Source organism: Mus musculus, chromosome 7, assembly GCF_000001635.26.
Source record: "Mus musculus strain C57BL/6J chromosome 7, GRCm38.p6 C57BL/6J".
Lineage (NCBI taxonomy): Eukaryota > Metazoa > Chordata > Mammalia > Rodentia > Muridae > Mus > Mus musculus.
Genome location: NC_000073.6, coordinates 28,894,433 through 28,913,724, shown reverse-complemented (window position 1 = coordinate 28,913,724; position 19,292 = coordinate 28,894,433). Strand labels below are relative to the sequence as shown.

Below are 19,292 nucleotides of genomic sequence, written 5' to 3'. Positions count from 1 at the left end.
AACTTACCAAAATTCCAAACATCATGCAATCACAGAAATTATCTGCAACTAACAAAAAAATGCTTCTGCTAGAGCACGAGGCAAATCACAGTCACTGCTGCGGACAGTCCGACGAAGCAGCCCCACATTCCCACTCTTGGGATTAAAACGAAAGCGCATTCTTAAAATATTTCTGTTTAAAAAAAACAAACAAATTCTAGAATTCTCAACAACAACAAAAAAATGTCACCGCAGGGCCCCCGTTTCTAACCTGTGTGTTCTCTTCCAGCTGGAAGGACGGGCTGGCCTTCAATGCACTCATCCACCGGCACAGGCCTGAGCTGATTGAGTATGACAAGCTGCGGAAGGTGGGTATCTCCATCCCCATCCCCAGAGCCGCCCATTGCTGACCTTCACAGCTGAGCTCGTGACCAGCACAGGGTGGGAGCTGCTCGAGTTAGCGTCCATCTGCTCACCTCCTGGACGCTCTCAGCACTGTCAAGTCCTCTATGGGCATAGCAGCTGGCTGGGTTGTTTTCAGGTCTGTCTTACTTGACCATTGATCCCCTCCCTTTCTTGACCTTCTGGATTCTAGAAGCATTCTTCTGTCCAGAGGAGAAAAGAGGGAATTTTGAACCTTCCCATCGGCCGCCATTTCCTGTGCAGAGTTTTGCTCTTTATTTGCTTACACAAAGCTGAAGTTCTGGCCTCTTGGGAAAGGCAGGGGACCATGTCCAAAGCAACCAGCCATCTGTGGCATACTAGGCTGATGGGGTTGCAGAGTTATGGGGTTGCAGAGTTACGGGCCAGACATCTGCAGAATGATGGTACTCCTGAGCTGCTCTGGTGTGGGAAGGGACCCTGGAGATGGAGAGAACTCAAGAGTTGGGGGTGTCAGAGGAACACCTGCATCCAGCCTGCTTGGGTGTGGTAGGAAGGAGAATTCTGTTGTATTGGAAAACTAGTGAGGGGAGTTAGAGAGATCAGGCCTGTTAAGCAAGCTGTAGCTGTTGTTGCAGCAGTAGGATCAGGTGTTCTAGGGAGGGAAACATGGATGTTCTTCAACACACACACACACACACACACACACACTCGGGAGCCTTATGGTTTCTCAAGCCCGGACCACACCCTCAAAGGTTCAGAGCACAGGGCTTAGCTAAGGCCTGTGGCTGGCTGTCAGTTCTATGAGGAGTGTGCCTGCATTTCTCTAGAGTAAAGATTGTAGTCCAGCTTTGGGCAGGAATTGTGTTATGCAGCTGGCCTTTCTCCCTGTATGGCAGCAGCACACCGGGATGAGAATTCCTGATACTCTCCAGCCCTGCCCCTCAAGGCTCCCCTGTCTCAGGCCAGCCCTTTGCCTTTTACCATTGCTTGGGTCCTATTCCTGATGGACGGATTCTGTGTTTATTCCAATGCCTCCCCAGGATGATCCAGTCACCAACCTAAACAATGCATTTGAAGTGGCTGAGAAATACCTCGATATCCCCAAGATGTTGGATGCTGAGGGTGAGTACCTCCCCTGTGTTCAGTCAACACCATGTTTCCTTGGGCCTTGTCTCTCTGGACCTAGCCTTCGCTGGGTCCACAACTCATCAAAGCCTCAAGAAAACCTTGGGGAGCTGGCTGGCTGAGCCAGGGTGAAAGGCTGCTGAGCTTGGTATGGCCAGATGCAGTCAGAATAGCAGAAAAGGGAGGGTAGGGTGGTCAGTGCTTAAAGGGTCAATTTTCTCTGGTACCACAGAAGGGGCAAGGAGGCTGGCTTCCTGTGAACAGCCCTGGCCTTTCTCCTGACCAGCCAAAGGCCTGGGCTCTGGAGCCTGCCGAAGTGGAATGTTGTTTTTTCCTTTTCCGGCTTTGCTCCATTTCCCAGCCAGCACCACCCCCAGCAGGACCCATGTCTCTGGCCTCTGGTGGCCTTTGGAGTTCAGTGTCCTGCAGCCCCTTGAGGCCATTCTCAGAGAAAGGAAGTGGCTTCCCTCCAGCTCAGTCCCACAGCACAGCACAGGCCTTTCCTGAGACCATGGGGAGGCTAGGGTGTGACTGAGCACGGCTGTGGCGGAATCAGCTTAGAGGGGCTCCCCTGGCTGAGTTGTGGCTTTGGGAGCCTGTGGGTCCTAACAAGTGATCTCACCCCTGCTTGGGCCATTTAACCCTTGTTGTTCACTTACAGACATCGTGAACACAGCCCGGCCCGACGAGAAGGCCATAATGACATATGTGTCCAGCTTCTACCATGCCTTTTCAGGAGCGCAGAAGGTACCAGGCAGGGCCAGGCAGCCCTCCTCGCCGCCACTGCCCAATGCCGCCGCTGCCTTTCGCCTCCCACGCTCACTTCATTTCTCTTGCAGACGGCAGTGGCCTCTCTTGGACTGGAAACCAGCTCCCTCAGTCCTGGGCATTGCTGCCTATCTAGTCCTTGCTCAGTCTATTGAGTGCCTGCTGTACACCAGGCTCTGTTCAGGCAGTGAGAACACAGGCAAGTTCCTGCTGCAAGGAAGCGTATTTCCTAGTAGGTGAGACAGACAGGGCATGTGATCCGAGGACTCACTGGACAGGGTGGTGAGGTAGAGGCACCTGGGTCCTCTGGGAGCTGGGACCATCAGTTGGAAAGGGCTTCACTCAAAACTGGGGCTGCCAGGTAAAGGCTACACAGGCAGGCCTCAGCAAGTGAGATGGCGCAGCTTGCAGAGACAGTGACTCGAGAGAGCAAGGAAAGTTGAAAACATCAGCTAGCCATGGGTCATTCTGCTGAGAGAGGTTTGTTTGTTTGTTTGTTTGTTATTTGGGGGTACCTTTTATTTATTTTTTTTTTCTTTTCTTTTTTTTTTTCCATTTTTTATTAGGTATTTAGCTCATTTACATTGGTACCTTTTATTTTATGTAAGTGTTTCGCTTGCATGTATATCTGTGCACCTGGTACCTAGGGAGGCCAGCTGTTGGATCCCTTAGAACTAGAGTTACAGATAGTTGTCAGCCACCATGTGGGAGCTTGGGTTGAACCTAAGTCCAATGCTCTTAACTGCTGAGCCATCTCTCCAGTTACAGGTTGTTTTCTTTGGTTTGGTTTGGGGGATTTTTTGGTTTTGTTTTTGTTTTTTTGATTTTTTGGTTTTTTAGACAATGTCTCGTACATATAGCTCAGCTAGCTCTAAAGTCATGATGCTCCATGTGCTACCACCTGGGGCTTTTTACTTTTGGGGGGGGTCGTTGATATAGTCCTGGCTGTCCTGGAATCTTGGAACTTTGTATGTATAGACCAGGCCAGCCTTGATCTTCCTGTCTCTGCCTCTGAGGTGCTGGGATTGCCAGTGTCTGGCAATGTTTGACTTTTTGAGACAGAATCTGATTCTTTAGTTGTTCCTGCCATAGCTTCCTGAGTGCCAGAATTGCAGATGTGCACCATAGAGCCCAGCATCTTTAGGGTGTTATGCAAATGGCTGGTAGGTCAAGTGACACGATTATGGTTAGGGTTTCAGAAACAGTCGCTTAACTTTTGACTTTTTTGGCCCTAAATGCAGCTCCTTTCATACAGTCTAGTTAGTTTTCAATGGCCTATTTGAAAATGAGGCTCCTCCCTCAGAGCCTGATGGCCCTTCTGTGCACCATGGCAGGGCATGTCCCCCAGGTCTGAGCTCCGCTGGTTTCCAGTCCAGAGCAAGCGCTATTCTTCCCGCATGAGCCTCGGGCTGGCTGGCCGCCTCCCTCCTGCATCTTTCACTCTGTCCTGTCTCTCTCTTCTCTCTCTCTCTCTGCGCAGATATTGTAGGCACTCTGAGGCCAGATGAGAAGGCCATCATGACTTACGTGTCCTGCTTCTACCACGCCTTCTCGGGGGCCCAGAAGGTGAGCCAGGGTGGGAGGACCCTGTAGCTGGTCTTATGCCACTTTGTGAGTTCTTCATCCCACCCTTTATCCCCAGTTCCACCCCTGTCACTAAATAGGAGAGAAAGCATAGAGTGGGGAGAGAAGAAATTCCTAAATCGTTCCGGGCGTGGTGGCGCACGCCTTTAATCCCGGCACTTGAGAGGCAGAGGCAGGTGGATTTCTGAGTTTGAGGCCAGCCTGGTCTATACAGAGAAACCCTGTCTCGAAAAACCAAAAAAGAAAGAAATTCCTGAATCTAATTTTTTTTCCTTTTTTCTTCTTTGAGCACAACTACTAACAAGTCAAGACCAATACTACGCCTTGGGGCCCTAGGCATTTACATACCTTCTGAAAAGTTTACAGAATCCCAGACTTCACACACTCACAGCTGCCAGACCCATCAATGCCTTTGCTAGAGCACAAGGCAAATCATAGTCAACTGCCAAGGACAGTCCTGAGCAGCCCTATACCCCACACCTGATTCAAATGAAAACACTTTATCACTGCAAGATGTGGAGGCCCAGCTGACCAGCTCAGAGCCATCATGACCATAGGACCCGGTGCCTCCTGTTCGGCCAGGGTTTCCCAAAGCCTCACACACCTTCTAGCATAGCCACATCGGTGATGGATGTGACTCAGGGAAATAGAAGCCCAGATCACTGTAGATGATAGAGTTGGTGTCAGGAACTCTACTCCAGGGCCACCTACCTGTGAGCCTCCTTTCAGAAAATAGTCTCCTGCCCAGATGCTCAGGAGGCTCCTGGATGGGGCGGGTAAACATGTTTATTCTGGAGTGAGTCTCCCTGAGCCCTGCTTACCTTGCAGCACCACCTGGCCCCTGTCAGGGACTCAGCACGTCTATAAATCTTGGCACTTCTGTGCCCTCCTGGTCTTGTATACTGGCTTGGTCAACAGCATGTGTTAGCAGCCCAGGAGCTAAGGACGAATGGTGCTTGTTTTGGGAACGTTTACCTCCCTGGACCCTCTCCAAGGCCTTTAACTGCCTAGGTCCCAACAGAACTCCTATACACACCATGAAGGAAGTGGAGGCTGTTAGACCCATCTGAAAGAAAAAGAAACTGAGGCTCAGAGACACCACACCTGCTGTCTTCTGTATACTGCCTTCCTAGAACCTTACATCCAATGAGGACCTCCTCATGGGCAGCCTGGCCCAGCTCTGCTTTGCCCCCTCTTGGCAGCATGGTCTTGGATAGGCTACTTTACTTCAGTTTCCCCATTTATAAGATGAGAATCCTATTGCCTCGCACAGGGTTGGTCTAGGCATGCAGTAATGAGCTCCAGAGTTTAAGACAGTCTGTGGCACAGCAAAGGTGCCAAGTTCTTTTCAGGCCCCTACCCAAATAGCCAGCTTTCAATGCTCCTTTCCTACCCACTCAGCATGGGTTAGATCTTGTATTTGGAGTGTTTTGCTGGAAGGCATGGAGAAGGAAGACTATCTCATCCCCGCTGGTAATGAAGGCTGAGTGGGAATAGGAAGTGATGAGCCCCAGTTAACAGCAAGACTACCATTGGGCACGCCCACGGTGGGCCTCCCTAGCCTCATGCTATGAATCCTTTCTTTTTTTCCTACCAGAAATGCCCTGTGCCTGGAGCTGACTAAGGTCTGCTAAAGAGATCAGTCACTAGCAAGAAAGCCCAGGACAGCAGTTGCAGATAGGGGGCATCTGGGCTCAGAATGCTTGTGCTCAGCATGTCTTCTAAGGTAGCCTCGTCTGTGTAGTGAGGAGAACGGGCGACTCTGCTAGATTCAGCTTTCTCATATGTACCCCTTGGGACACCCATCAGTGCTGGATTTCCCAAGCACTGTCATGTCCCAGAGGCCAGTTCAGTCTCCTCAAAGTATTTTCTGGGTGAATTCAGGCATGCCACACAAGAGTACTGTCTTCCCTGTGTCTAGTCACCAAAGCATTCATTCTTTCTTCATGTCTGCATTTAAATTCACCAATCCCCTAAAATGCCCTGTACTCCAGCAGTGAAGTAGACCACCTCTGACTAGCAGCAGAGTAGGTTAGAGCTTGAGGTCCCAGCAGGGCTCAGTTAGGGGTCAGAGGCTGGCCCCAGCAGCTCCTCAGGTCTTGGCCTTTGTCTCATCTCTGGAACAAGTCTGGGTGCTTCCTGAGCACAGAACAAATGCACACCGCCTGTGGCTACTCTGTCCTGCGCCACATATGGATGGGAAAGCACACTGGACCTGGAGCCAACTCCCGAGCCTCTGTTTCCTCCTCATCACCCTGTAGACCCTCTTCACTATTTCTGTTCCTGTTCTGTTGCCGTTCCAACTCTTCTTGGATCTTTTTTTTTGTGCTGCCCGAAAGGTACCTGCCTCCCTTCTCCTGTGTGGCACTTGTCCCTCACCCAGGCTCTTAGTGTACCGCAGCCAACTCTATGTATCTCCCCTTCTGTGCTTCCCTTCTGCACTTCCTATTGTGACTCATACCCACATGAGCCACATGAGCCACATGAGCCACTGTAGTCAGCCTCACCTCCGAGTAGGGGCCAGAATGGGCAGAACATGCACCACATACACTGAGACTATAGTACCGCATCCCTCACCACCCTTCCAGTGAGTGCCAGTGCAGCCCTGGGAGCTAGAGGCCTGGTTCTCAGCAGGGGCTCAGGTCTTGCCACCCTGAGGACATGGCTGCTCAAGGCCACTTTACTGGAGATGCGCTTCCTCTCCTTTCCCTCTTTGGGGTGTTCTGTGGGTCTTGGACAACCTGCTTTCGGGGGACCTGCTTATTAGGAGGGAGGGTCCCCAGCCTCTGGCAGCCCTAACTGTGTGCTTCTCCACTCTAGGCTGAGACCGCTGCCAACCGGATCTGCAAGGTGCTGGCTGTGAACCAGGAAAATGAGCACCTGATGGAAGACTATGAACGCCTGGCCAGTGATGTGAGTGTGTGCTCCAGAGTGCTCCGTTGCCCCACCAGAGTGAACCTGTGCTAGGCAGGGGAGCCTGGACAATGGCTCAGATGCTAAGAGCACTTGTTGCTCTTCCAGGGAACCTGAGTTTGATTCCTGCCTTCTAGGGATACCAGGCACACAAAGTGGCACATGAACATGCGTGCATGCAAAAACCCATACACATCAAATAAAAAATAGAGGGTTTAGGGGTGTTTGTTTGTTTGTTTGTTTTGGGAGAGAGGCAACACACAAGGAGTCAGGAGTAGATGGAATCTCATGTAGCTCAGGCTTGCTTTAAACTTCTGATCCTCCTGACTCCCAAGTACTGGAATAACAAACACTATTTTGCTGTCGAAGTAGATGTAGCATAGTAGTAAGGCCTAGACAATATGAGATACAGAATGCCTGGCAGGCGTCATGCCAGCCAGCTCTTGAGTCCAGAGCTTGGGTTCATACTGGGATGTTGAGATTCAGCTTCCTGTGTTTTTGGAACCATGAAGCCTGGGCCTGAGGACTTGAAGGTTACTGGAATCAGGTGTGGATGTGAAGTGTGGGGCCTCCTGAATGTTGGGCAGGCACTCCCCCCTGAGCCATGTCTTTAGCCCCACCACCCGAGCTACATGATTTCATGGACTGGGGAGACTTGAGAGTTGTTTGGCTGCCAACCCAAGGTGGCACCTTCTGGCCAGCTGAGGACTTTATGGATTGTATACTGGCAGAGCTGGCACTGAGCCGTAGTGGTTGCTGGAGCTTTTGCCTTGCATGCACAAGGCCCTGGCTTCCGTGGGACTGATAGAACTAAAGGCAGCACTGAGCTGTACCTGCAATTCCCAGCCATAAGACAGTGTGGAAGTCACAGTGTACACTCGGCCTGCTGCCTCTGTTTCTGGTTTTGTCTTTGATGTTAAGAAGCCATTTCTGTGTCTTTACTGGTTTGGAATGCCTAAACTGTTGGCCTGTTAGTGTTCTTCCCTACCTTGTTAAAGATCAGAGTAGGTTGTAAGAATACTTGTCTTTTTTTCTTCCAGTTTTCCATTTTGGGGTGCCAGGCCTTGTGTATGCACTGGCCATCCAAGTGAGGCAAACATAGGTAGGCCTTTACCATTGTGTCAGGTACGGTCAAGGCCTGAGCAAGAGTCTCAAGGCCTGTGAGTTCAGGAGTCACAGTCCCCTGACAGTATGGAAAGGGAACCAGTATGTCTTCTGGGAAGGGACAATGGACTTGGACCACCCTCTTCAGTCTGGGCAAAGAAGACTTTGAGCAGAGGCATAAGCAGAAAGTAGGGGATAGCACAGTGCTTCCAGGAGTGGCCCACGTTCACAGACCTCTGCTGTGGGGCCCCCACGGAAATCATGGGAAATTTGGGTTTGGGAGCAAGGCAGCCCTGAGATCAGGGCTTTTGTAACTCTACATCCCACTTCCCGTAAGCTGAAGAGGCAGTCTTTCCTGGCAGCGCCCTGAGCACCTCCACAGTAGCTAACGTGGCTTCCTACGGGCCCACAGCTTCTAGAGTGGATTCGGCGCACCATCCCCTGGCTGGAGGACCGGGTGCCTCAGAAGACCATCCAGGAAATGCAGCAGAAGCTGGAGGACTTCCGAGACTATAGGCGTGTGCACAAGCCGCCCAAGGTGCAGGAGAAGTGTCAGCTGGAGATCAACTTCAACACACTGCAGACCAAGCTGCGGCTCAGCAACCGGCCTGCCTTCATGCCCTCCGAGGGCAGGATGGTCTCCGTGAGTTGACTGCCACCCACAGTTTGGGACCCACAGTAGGGCATAAAGCTTGGCTGCCATCGTTGTAAATCAGCCTTTGGGGCAGGGATGGTGATGAGTGCTTCACATTTCCTGACTATTTCTTCTGAGGTTTTACACTCAAAATTCTCTGCACCACTACCCAGCCATACCACAGTTTGTGTGGACCATTTGAATAGTACTCCAGGCTAACAAGACACCTTTCAAGGTCTACTCAGCAGCGTCCATCCATTGATTTGCCCACCTGCCCACTCACACTGAGATTCATTCAGTTAGCCCAAAACTATCAATGCAAAGGATCCGAGTTGAGTCCCCAGGATCCATGTCAGGCAGCTCACAACCACCTGTAACTCCTGTCCCGGGGGGATTAAGAGCCATTTTCTGGCCCCTGTAGATACCCACACACATCTCTCTCACACACACACACACACACGTCACACACACACACATCACACACACACAGAGGCAGGCTTCTTCACCAGCATCCTGTGAGACCTCTGCTCTCTCCTACCCCACAGGACATCAACAATGGATGGCAGCACCTGGAGCAGGCTGAGAAGGGCTATGAAGAATGGCTGCTGAATGAAATCCGTAGGCTGGAACGGCTTGACCACCTGGCAGAGAAGTTCCGGCAGAAGGCTTCCATCCACGAGGCCTGGACTGATGGTACGCTTCCCATGCTGCCTTGCTCTCTGTCCACTCTGAGTATGCCAGCACATGCAGTCCCTCTCGCCTCTGCTCTGACCTAAGATGGCTTATGGGTGAGCCCCTCCTGGATTACCCAGGAACAGTACAGCAAGGCTCTTCCCTGTGCCTTCACACTTGCTATGTGCCTTCCAGGAATGGTTTCCAATCCCAAGTTCAGCCTACCACGCTGCCTGTGACTGGGCTTCACAGCACCTTGGCCAGGTTGCATTAGTCTGTCTTCAGTCAGCACCCTGTCCCCAAGCCTGCTTCTCAGCAGCACTGCCTGTCTGACCCAGGATGGAGAATCCCATAACATCCTTGGCCTTTGGTTGAGTCCCATTCCATCGCTGAGATTCCAGATTCCTGGGAGACTTAAAGCCCTCAGAAAATGCCCATGAAAAACAAAGTCATGACGTGACACGCCCACAGACAAGCTGCCACTCAGTGGAGGCCCTGGGCTCAGTCTCACTGCTAAGACATAAATAGCCCTCCAAAAGACGCCTCCTCTTTAGCACTACCAGTTCTCCACCACTGCTACCCCGTGCACGGTTCCACAGGGAGCCTCCTTAGCTCCTTAACCATGTGGGCATATCGCCCCAACCGCAGCCAGATGCTGAGCACCACTACACTCCTGCTCTCACTCACATTACCTCAGCCCGGCTGTTGTCCAGAGCAGGCCAAGGAGAGAAGACAGGAGACAGGCGGTAAGCTGACCAGGCTAGGCACTACCTCCTGCCTCAGAAATGGCGCCCTTCAAGGGCAGCCTGGGCTGTACAGAGGGTTCCAGAGTAGTCTAGATTACAGTACAGTGTGAGGTACTACTGTATTGAAAATCCAAGCTTGGCCCTATGCACAGTAGTTTCCCAAGTGGGTAAGTCTTGCCCTGAGAGAACTCAGGCATATAGGCTTGCACTTCTCCTGTGAGGGCCTTAAAGTATGTAAGGAATGCCATAACTCCTATGCCCCATATGCAGCTAAGGTGTTTTCTGCTGTGTCTTGCCAGCTCATTTTCTAGATTATGCTGTGGTTCTCACAAAATGAGCTGGAGGTCTGGCAGCTGGTTTCATGGGGCTGTGGGTGTGGTAACCCCTCAGAGCTCCTTCTCTGGGAATGCCTGGGGCTAGGCTTGCACTGTAAATGAGGCCCACCTGCAACTAGACCCAGTATTGGTTGACACCTTCACACACCTGTCCCTCCCAGCGGTTGGCAGACCTTCTGAGCCCCCACCTGTATTCTAAATCATTGTGGGACCCCTGCCCCGGGGAGAGATAGCAGAATTGGTGGGGCCTGCCCATGTGGATGGTTTCCAGAGGGACTTAAGTGCCTGGGAATAAACCCAGACACCACTGAGCCCCACATACATCCAAGGCTGCCCTGTAGACACACTTGCCAGTTCCCTGCTGAAACAGCTGAGGCTGAAATCTGCTCAGCTGCTATTTCTGGTTCCCACCCTTGGGAGAAAGCAGTTTGGAGAAGGGAATTGCAAGCTTGCCTTGTGGTTAAGCCCTCCAGCCTGGGGCGGGGGTGGTAGGCCTATGGAGTCTGTTTTCCAAGTCCACCTCTCGCCTCCTGGTGCCAGCCCTGGCCTGAGGGTGGCTGGCAGTTGCTAGGCAGATGAGGCTGGGAGTGGCTGAGTGGGGGTGGCAGCAACTCTTTCCATTCTTAACCATCATCTTGCTAAAATTCAGGATGGGCAAGGCCGCATAGATGTTGTTGCTGGCACTGTTTTACAAAGGGGAGATTGGCCAAGGGGTGCCAACTGTTTGCCCCAGGTGTTCTGGGGGCTGATCTGAGGGTAAGCCCAGAGGCCATTGGAAACAGGGCTCCTTGAGGGAAAAAGTGGAGGCCTGACTGCCATCCTGGCTGGCATTTCCCTCAGTAAGTAGCCTGTCGTCCCTTAACTTACTAGTAGGCTGCTTGGGCTTTTGCTCTGGGCATGTAATTAGCCCGGCTCCAGGACTAATAACAGTGTTTCTCCCTTCCTTCAAAGGGTTTGGACAGCCCCACCCACTGTGCCAAGAAAGCGGGTGGGGCGACAAGACTGGGTTAGGACCACCACCCAGGAGAACTGGCTCTAAAAAGCTGGCGCAGGCACAGCTCCTGGGCCCAGACTCCAGGCTTGTCCCTTTCCTGATCCCCATAGGCCTGGCTAAAAGCCCAAGGCTTCTCTCAGTCACCATGTCCACAAATGGGTGTCTGTAACTTTTCGGCCTTGGTATCAACCCTTCTATCCTGGTTCTCTTACCAGTAAGAGATACTATTTAGAGCATAGTAGTTACACTGTGATATCTGTCTCAGGCCCGTAAACACCAAGTATCAGTAAGTCTGTACAGAACTGCACAAAACATAAATGGGCTTGGAGTTTCCCCAAGGGCAAGGAGGAAGGTTCCAGTACTAGGCTCCATCCTCTGCGGTAACAAATGTCCATTCTGCTGCACCTCGGCCTGTCAGACAGCTCTTTGACTGTTACGGTGCCTCTGCCACACCTGTAGGGAAGGAGGCCATGCTGAAGCAACGGGACTACGAGACAGCCACCCTGTCAGACATCAAAGCTCTGATCCGAAAACATGAGGCCTTTGAAAGTGACCTGGCTGCACACCAGGACCGAGTGGAGCAGATTGCTGCAATTGCTCAGGAGCTCAAGTACGTGTGCCCCTATGGCATCATCAGCGGCGAGCTTGGTTCTGTCCCCAGCTCTCAACCCTGGCTCCTCCTAAACACCGGGAGAGCCTTACAGAATGAAGGCTTCTGCCCATGCTGTCCCAGCACCAACAGGCAGAAGGGACCTAGGTTCTCCAGCACAGGCATGACCTCAGATTCTAAGGGTGCCTGTCTCCCCAGCCTGCCACCCTGTGTGGGGAGTGCTGTACAGTGAGCCTGTTGTTCTGCCTGCTCCTGTCCCTCCTGCTCAGAATACAGTCACTGTAAGGGTTTCCAGGCAGCCAGTGTCCCTCTCTTCCCCTGCCCAGTCACATAAATTTGTGCACACAGTTAGTACACTGCACCTCAAGAGCCAATGAATGGGGCCCTTATTACAGTGGCCAGCAACAAGGCGGGGCCAGGGAATGGGAGGCCTGGTCCATTACATCATGGAAAATCCACAGGCCCTGAAGGGAGCTCCCAAAATAAGATCCTTGGCTGGAGCTGCTCTTTCCGCAGACACCCCCACCCACTATTCACCCCAAACTTGAGCAATTCTGCAAGGCCTTCCCACCCTTGCCAGTGGGACCACAGAAACAGGGCTAGTTTCTTCCTGCTTCCCACTACAGTTGGCCACAGTTTGCACATTTGCATACCAGAGGTTTTTGTGACCAATAACTTTGGTACCTTGGGGTTACCCTCCAGAGACCTGCTCGTCCAAACCAAGGAAAGAAATGCAAGTAGCACTTACATATGAGTGACAGGTGAGATGCCCCTGAAATAAAGACTTGGAGAGCTGGGCTAGGCTACTCTTCAGATACTAGGTCCCAGCCTCATGAGGCCTGTTCCCCTGAGGCAAGGTCAGGCAGCCCCAGAAACAAAATTCTAGACATGGCCCCAGAGGAAGGAAAGGAGGCTACCTGGGTGCCATCCCATTGTTGGGTATACAGCAGTATCACAGAACTCTCTGGAGTCCATGCCTAACCAACAAGAATGTTACATTTATCGGCCCAGCATTTCTCAAGTCAGCCAAGCAAGTGCCAGGGTGCAGTGTGTGCATGCTTCAGAGGGAGACAGAGTGCATGTACCTGCGTCTCCTCTGTCATTGTCTGTGCCTGTCACAAAGCTTAACTTATACACCAGCCACATCAGAGATTAGCAGCAGCAATAAAATAGTACAGCTAGATGTTTTGTTTTGTTTTTTTCCAAAGACAGGGTTTTTCTGTGTAGACCAGGCTAGCCTCAGACTTGATCCTCTACCCCTCAGTACTGGGATCAAAGACATGGGTCACCACATCTAGCTTTAGAATAATTTTGTAATAAGATTGTAGCTGGTCTTTGCTACGTTGTGGGTTCTTCTTTCTCCCCCATAACTAGCTAGGAAAGAAAGGATAGAGGAGAGAGATTCCTGAATCTAATTTCTTTCCTCCTTTCTTTTTTGAGCACTACGATTAACAAACTGCAACCACCAACCCTGCTTATGGGTCTTTAGCATTTATATACCCCCTGAAAAGTTCCCAAAATCATAAATGTCATACAATCTGCGGCTGGCAAAACCATGCCTCTGCTAGAGCATGAAGCGAATCATAGCTGCTGTGGACAGTCAGAAGCAGGCCCATAGCCCACACCTGAGATTAAAATGCTAAAATGAAAACTTGCTTGTTTGTTTATTTTGGTGTGCAATGTTCTGCCTGCACAGCCAGAAGAGGGTGCCAGATCTCATTACAGATGGTTATGAGCTACCGTGTAGTTGCTGTACATTTAGCTCAGGACCTCTGGAAGAGCTGCCAGTGCTCTCAACCTCTGAGCCGTCTCCAGCCTGAAAGCACATTTTTATGATATTATGTTTTTTAAGAAACCAAAATTGTCACTACAGACAGAGCATTTATAAATAGAACCTTTCAAGCCAGCAACCCTAACATGCCAGTACTTTCAGGCTTCAGTAACCAAGAGTGTAAAAAGCCAGCCTTTGCCATTAGTGATTTGGTTCTTTGTCTTTTTGTCTGTTTGGTTGGTTGGGTTTGGTTGTTGTTGTTGTTGTTGTTGTTGTTTTGAGGCAGGATCTTTCTAGTTCATAAAGACCTGATTTTATAGCTGACTGGCCTTAAACTCATTCCTGTTTTAGCATCCTTGGTGCTGGGATTACAGTTATGAACCACTGCAAGCTGTCTCTGCTAGATGTTGTTAAAATCAAAAGAGCAGCCGAGAGCCAGGAAAATGGGTCAGTGGGTCAAGACATTTCCCTCCAAGCCTGGAGATCTGAGTTGATCCTGTTATCCACACGGTGGGAAAGAGCTCTCACCACAAATTTTCTTCTGACCTACACACACAGACACTAAAGTAAATAAATGTAGAATTTTAGAAAAGAACGCACTATCCCAGGGACTAAAGTTCAGGTCTCAGGACCCACATCTGCCAGCTCATTGCCTGGGACCCCAGTTCCAATAGGTCCCCTTCCGACCTCCATGAGTACACGGGGTCAGGTGGCTCAGTAAGTGAAGTATTTGTTGTGCAAGCATGAGGATGCATTTGTATCCCTAGAGCAAATGTAGAAATCTGCATGGTGGCACATTGCCTGTACTCTCAGCCTAGGTGAGGCCGGGACAAGAGGATCCCATGATGTCCAAGGTCAGGGAGAGACCTTGTCACAATAAGGTGGAGAGGGTAGGCACCACACAAGCCTGACAACCTGAGTTCATTCTCCTGCGCCCACAAAAAGCTGGATCCCCTGTAACCCTGACCCCTCTAACTCCCCAGGAGCTCTTAGGCCATGTGCCCTGAAATATGAAGCCCAGAAACCATAACACTGAAAGTTGTCCTCTCCTCTCCACAACACACTAGTCATAATAAAGTAACTATGAGGTGGGGGGTGGGGGTGCACACCTTCAGTCCCAGTCCTCAGAGTGTGAGGGAAGGAGGACTCTTGAGTTCCAGGCCAGCCAGGGTTTTCCAGTGAGGCTCCGTCTAAATGGAAAGGGGAGGTAGCATCACTGAGGCAGACGCTGACATCGGTCTCCACCCTCCCTGAGTGTGCTTAGCCAACACAGTAGCATGCCTGCTCCAGTCTGTCACCTCTACCCCAGGGCCTGAGCTCCCTGGGGTGGAGTCTGTGCCTACCACCTGCTGGGTCTCATCTCTGTCTACTCCACAGCGAGCTGGACTACTATGACTCCCACAACGTCAACACACGGTGCCAGAAGATCTGCGACCAGTGGGATAACCTGGGCTCTCTGACACACAGTCGCAGGGAAGCCTTGGAGGTGAGGAGGGGTGGCTCACCAGGAGCCTGATGCCCCTTAGTGATGTTGGCGACTTCTAGGAGGGGGTCTTTAGAGGCCCTCAGGTATCGCTCACCAGCTGACCTGCCTTCCCTGTCCCCATACCTCTCTGCACACTACAGAAAACAGAGAAACAGCTAGAGACCATCGACCAGCTACATTTGGAGTATGCCAAGCGGGCTGCACCCTTCAACAACTGGATGGAGAGTGCCATGGAGGACCTGCAGGACATGTTCATCGTCCACACCATCGAGGAGATCGAGGTCCGCCCCACCACACCCTCGAGGGGGTGACCCCACCCTGCCCCCAGAAAGGCAGGCTGCATTCTTCACTCCCATTCTTCCTTCTAGGGCCTGATCTCAGCCCATGACCAGTTCAAGTCCACCCTGCCAGATGCTGACAGGGAGCGTGAGGCCATCCTGGCCATCCACAAGGAGGCCCAGAGGATCGCTGAGAGCAATCACATCAAGCTGTCGGGCAGCAATCCCTACACCACTGTTACCCCCCAGATCATCAACTCCAAGTGGGAGAAGGTGGGCCAGGCTCTCTGACATGCAAGGGCTGCACTGTCCAAGTGGGGAAGCTGTCACCTGACTTGTGCTGTGGCACATCCCACAGGTGCAGCAGCTGGTGCCAAAGAGGGACCATGCACTCCTGGAGGAGCAGAGCAAGCAGCAATCCAATGAGCACCTTCGCCGACAGTTCGCCAGCCAAGCCAATATGGTGGGGCCGTGGATCCAGACCAAGATGGAGGTAAGGCTGCCCCACCCCAAACACTGAACCCAGGCTATCTGTCAGCTGAGAGAGTCCTCTGGATTCTCGAGTCCTAGAGGTCCCCATGGTCCCTGTGGCCTTGGCAGCAGATTCCATAGCCTTGGTAGATCTGATCTCAGCTCTTAACTGGTCAGCACCCCAGTTGGCCTCATAGGACTGCGCTGATGGAAATGGTAATATTAAGCTGATGGAAGCCTGGCTAAAGATTGGCTAGAGCTGATTGGACCTTGACTGTCCAATCTCGGTCCAGTGCTGACTTGCCGTCCACTCCTGTGACATCTCTGGTGGTAGCATTCCTACAAGAAATGGGTTTTCCTCACCACTCTGTGTTAGACCCCTGTGGGGGCTGTAGTATATCTATGAGGACACCCCTGACAGGCATGGGATAGTGTGTAAGGCAGCCATAGTGATTCTACCTGCCCCACTGCTCATGTGCTCAGTGTGCCAAGTAGTGGACAGCCATGGGCACGGGGATTCTGCCAACAGCCAGAGGCCTTGCCCTCCTTTTGTTCTTTATTTTCTTGTTTCTAAGTAGCAAAGTAGTGTTTTGTCATGGAGTGAAGGTGTGTGCACTCAGAAGGTGAAGGCACTTTCCCAAGTCACTTGGCCTGCCCTCCCTAAGTCCCCCTCTCTGTCACAGTGCAGGGCCTCATGGAGGGCTCAAGAGTGGCTGGCAAGGTTAGATGTATAAAGCAGACTCCCAACACCTAAGAGTGGAGCGGGATCATGGGCCTTGAGCAAGTGTCACTCCTGGGGTCTTTCCTCCGTGCAGGAGATCGGGCGCATCTCCATTGAGATGAACGGGACTCTGGAAGACCAGCTGAGCCACCTGAAGCAGTACGAGCGCAGCATCGTGGACTACAAGCCCAGCCTGGACCTGCTGGAGCAGCAGCACCAGCTCATCCAGGAGGCCCTCATCTTCGACAACAAGCACACCAACTACACAATGGAGGTGAGCACCACTGCCCAGGGGAGTGGGCTGCCAAGTGCTCCTCACCTTTCTAAAACCATGCAGAAGTTACCAAATTGTAGACACAGTATCTAATGGCCCAAATCCTAGCCTTCAGTCTGGGTCAGAGCAGGAGGAATGGGAGGAGTTTGACTAGGCCAGCCTAGACTACATACAGAGGGAGACCCTGTCTTTACAGACTAGTGTACATGGGCATTTGAAAAGCCGTGGCTCCATAAGTTCCATTCTAGAGTTCCCTGACCCAGAAAGGGTCACATTCACACCTTCCTATGGCCTTACCCGAGCAGCAAGCCCAGGACATCTGTTGGGGCAGCCCACCAGGGCAGTGAGGTGTGTTGTGCTAGAACAGAGGGTCCCATCTGCATTCCACAGTGCTGACCCGTGCTGCCACAAACCTCGTGGGGTTTCAGAGAGTCAGGTATCGGGCAGCGACAAGCATAATTGTAAAGAGTTGTCATATGACCCAAGCTCCTTGGCCCTTGCTCATCTGAGTAAGTGAGGCGCATAATTGGCAAAAGTCCTGTGTCCCTTGTCAGTTGGTGAGATACGGAGCCCCTTCTCCCCCAGACCTTATTTGTTGACAGCCACCCGTCCATCCAGTCACGCCCTCTTCCTCCCTCAGCATATCCGTGTGGGCTGGGAGCAGCTGCTCACGACCATTGCCCGCACCATCAATGAGGTGGAAAACCAGATCCTCACCCGAGATGCCAAGGGTATCAGCCAGGAGCAGATGCAGGAGTTCCGGGCATCCTTCAACCATTTTGACAAGGTAACCTCACCCTACCCTACCCCACCCCACTGGCATAGCATTGCCTTTTGTCTCCCTCATTGTATGTCCCTTCGTACCCTCTCCATCTGCACCCATCCATCCATCCATTCCATCCACTGTCCTCATGATGGGCAGGACCCCAGAGTACACACAAGGCCAGGTGGGCACAGGTTCCAGGACTCTCAGAGTTTTTAAAATTTGGATCTAGACTGGTAACCTCTTGAGAGGAATTCTGAGTGTTGAGTTTGATTGTCTCCAGATCTCCTTTCACCCAGTACCACAGCCACTCAACTTCTGTGAGTACCAGTGTGCAGCCTCTTACCCTGTCCTGTAAACACTGAAGACAGGGAAAGGTCCCCTCTATCTTTGAGCCCTGGACTTGGTCCTCCATGCTGCCCACTGGACCCCTACTGAGGCCATGAAGACCTCTCTGCCCCACCAGTCCCTGGCCACCACCTTGTCTGCATCGCCTCTAACTGTGTGTTTCCCTTCCCCCTGTGTCTTCCTCCCCTGTCCACTGCATGTGGCCCGGCCCCTGCATCACCCTGTACGCCTGCCTTCGATGGCCCCCGGTAGGACCATGGCGGGGCACTGGGGCCTGAGGAATTCAAGGCCTGCCTCATCAGCCTGGGCTATGACGTGGAGAATGACCGGCAGGTACGCGAACCACGGCCCCAGCAGACCGACATTAACTGCTCTTCTCTTTCTCTCCTCTTCACCCCTGGCATCCTGTGCTGTCTCCTGGCTCTCTTGCCTCTCCTCCCTCATGTCTCTGGACACTTCACCCCTTACCTGGTCTCTGGGCCTCCTGTCTCCTTGCTTCTCCATTGTCCTGTCTGTCCGCTGTGCACATGGGGCCTAATCTGGGCCTGGCCTCTGCTATGCCTGCGTCCTGGGAGCAGAAGCAGACAGGCAGCATGGACTCAGATGACTTCAGGGCCCTGCTTATCTCCACAGGATACAGCCTGGTATGCTGCCTCTGCCTCCCCTGCCTCTGCTCCTCCTCCTTCCCCAGCCCCCTCACTCCCTCCCGAGCTTGCCTATCTTCCTGGGGACACTCACTCCTCCAACTCCAGTGCAACATAGCCTTGCCTGCCTCCGCTGCTCTGCTGCACTCGAGGCTGGGGTCCTTCCAGTGGACACCCTCCACCCCACCCCCGAAAAACCAACCTCTTCCTGCAAGTATCCAGGGAACAGTCTTCCAGCTCTCTCCCTTCTCTTTCTGTTTCTCATTTTCTTTCCCCACCCACCAAAGCTGGGAAAGTGAACCTCACCCCCTGCTCCCCCAGACTTGGGGGGAGGAGGCCAAGGGACAAACTCCCAAGGCTGGCACTATTTGGCAGCATTTCTGTCTTTGAATTCTTCCAAAACTGAATCTGTAAGCAGCTCCACTAAGTACTATGTCCTCTCCCTTTCCCCCTCCCCACAGGGTGATGCTGAGTTCAACCGGATCATGAGTGTGGTTGATCCCAACCATAGTGGCCTCGTGACCTTCCAAGCCTTCATTGACTTCATGTCAAGGGAGACCACAGACACAGACACAGCTGATCAGGTCATCGCCTCCTTCAAGGTCCTGGCAGGAGACAAGGTAAGCACGACCCACAGAAGCATTGGCGGCCGGTAGCCAAAACTTGAGCCAGCACTGGGTACTAGGTC

At 52.2% G+C, this 19,292-nt stretch overlaps 1 protein-coding gene across 6 annotated transcripts in view; it reads left to right on the top strand.

Moving 5' to 3' along the window:
* Actn4 (actinin alpha 4) overlaps positions 1–19,292 on the top strand; it is a 69,104-nt gene that overhangs the window by 48,627 nt on the left and 1,185 nt on the right. The window contains exons 6-21 of one of the 6 annotated variants that reach the window (XM_006540257.3): positions 269–347; positions 1,404–1,485; positions 2,150–2,235; positions 6,661–6,753; positions 8,270–8,500; positions 9,037–9,184; positions 11,698–11,848; positions 14,997–15,105; positions 15,246–15,386; positions 15,474–15,656; positions 15,742–15,876; positions 16,670–16,849; positions 17,490–17,636; positions 18,213–18,293; positions 18,539–18,604; positions 19,066–19,224. In XM_006540257.3, the coding sequence (XP_006540320.1) occupies positions 269–347; positions 1,404–1,485; positions 2,150–2,235; positions 6,661–6,753; positions 8,270–8,500; positions 9,037–9,184; positions 11,698–11,848; positions 14,997–15,105; positions 15,246–15,386; positions 15,474–15,656; positions 15,742–15,876; positions 16,670–16,849; positions 17,490–17,636; positions 18,213–18,293; positions 18,539–18,604; positions 19,066–19,224 (2,071 nt within the window). Of the gene's footprint in view, positions 1–268; positions 348–1,403; positions 1,486–2,149; positions 2,236–3,736; positions 3,823–6,660; positions 6,754–8,269; positions 8,501–9,036; positions 9,185–11,697; positions 11,849–14,996; positions 15,106–15,245; positions 15,387–15,473; positions 15,657–15,741; positions 15,877–16,669; positions 16,850–17,489; positions 17,637–18,212; positions 18,294–18,538; positions 18,605–19,065; positions 19,225–19,292 lie in introns of all 6 variants that reach the window. The other 5 variants (NM_001360550.1, XM_006540255.4, NM_001360549.1 and 2 more) reach the window with 5 other exon arrangements.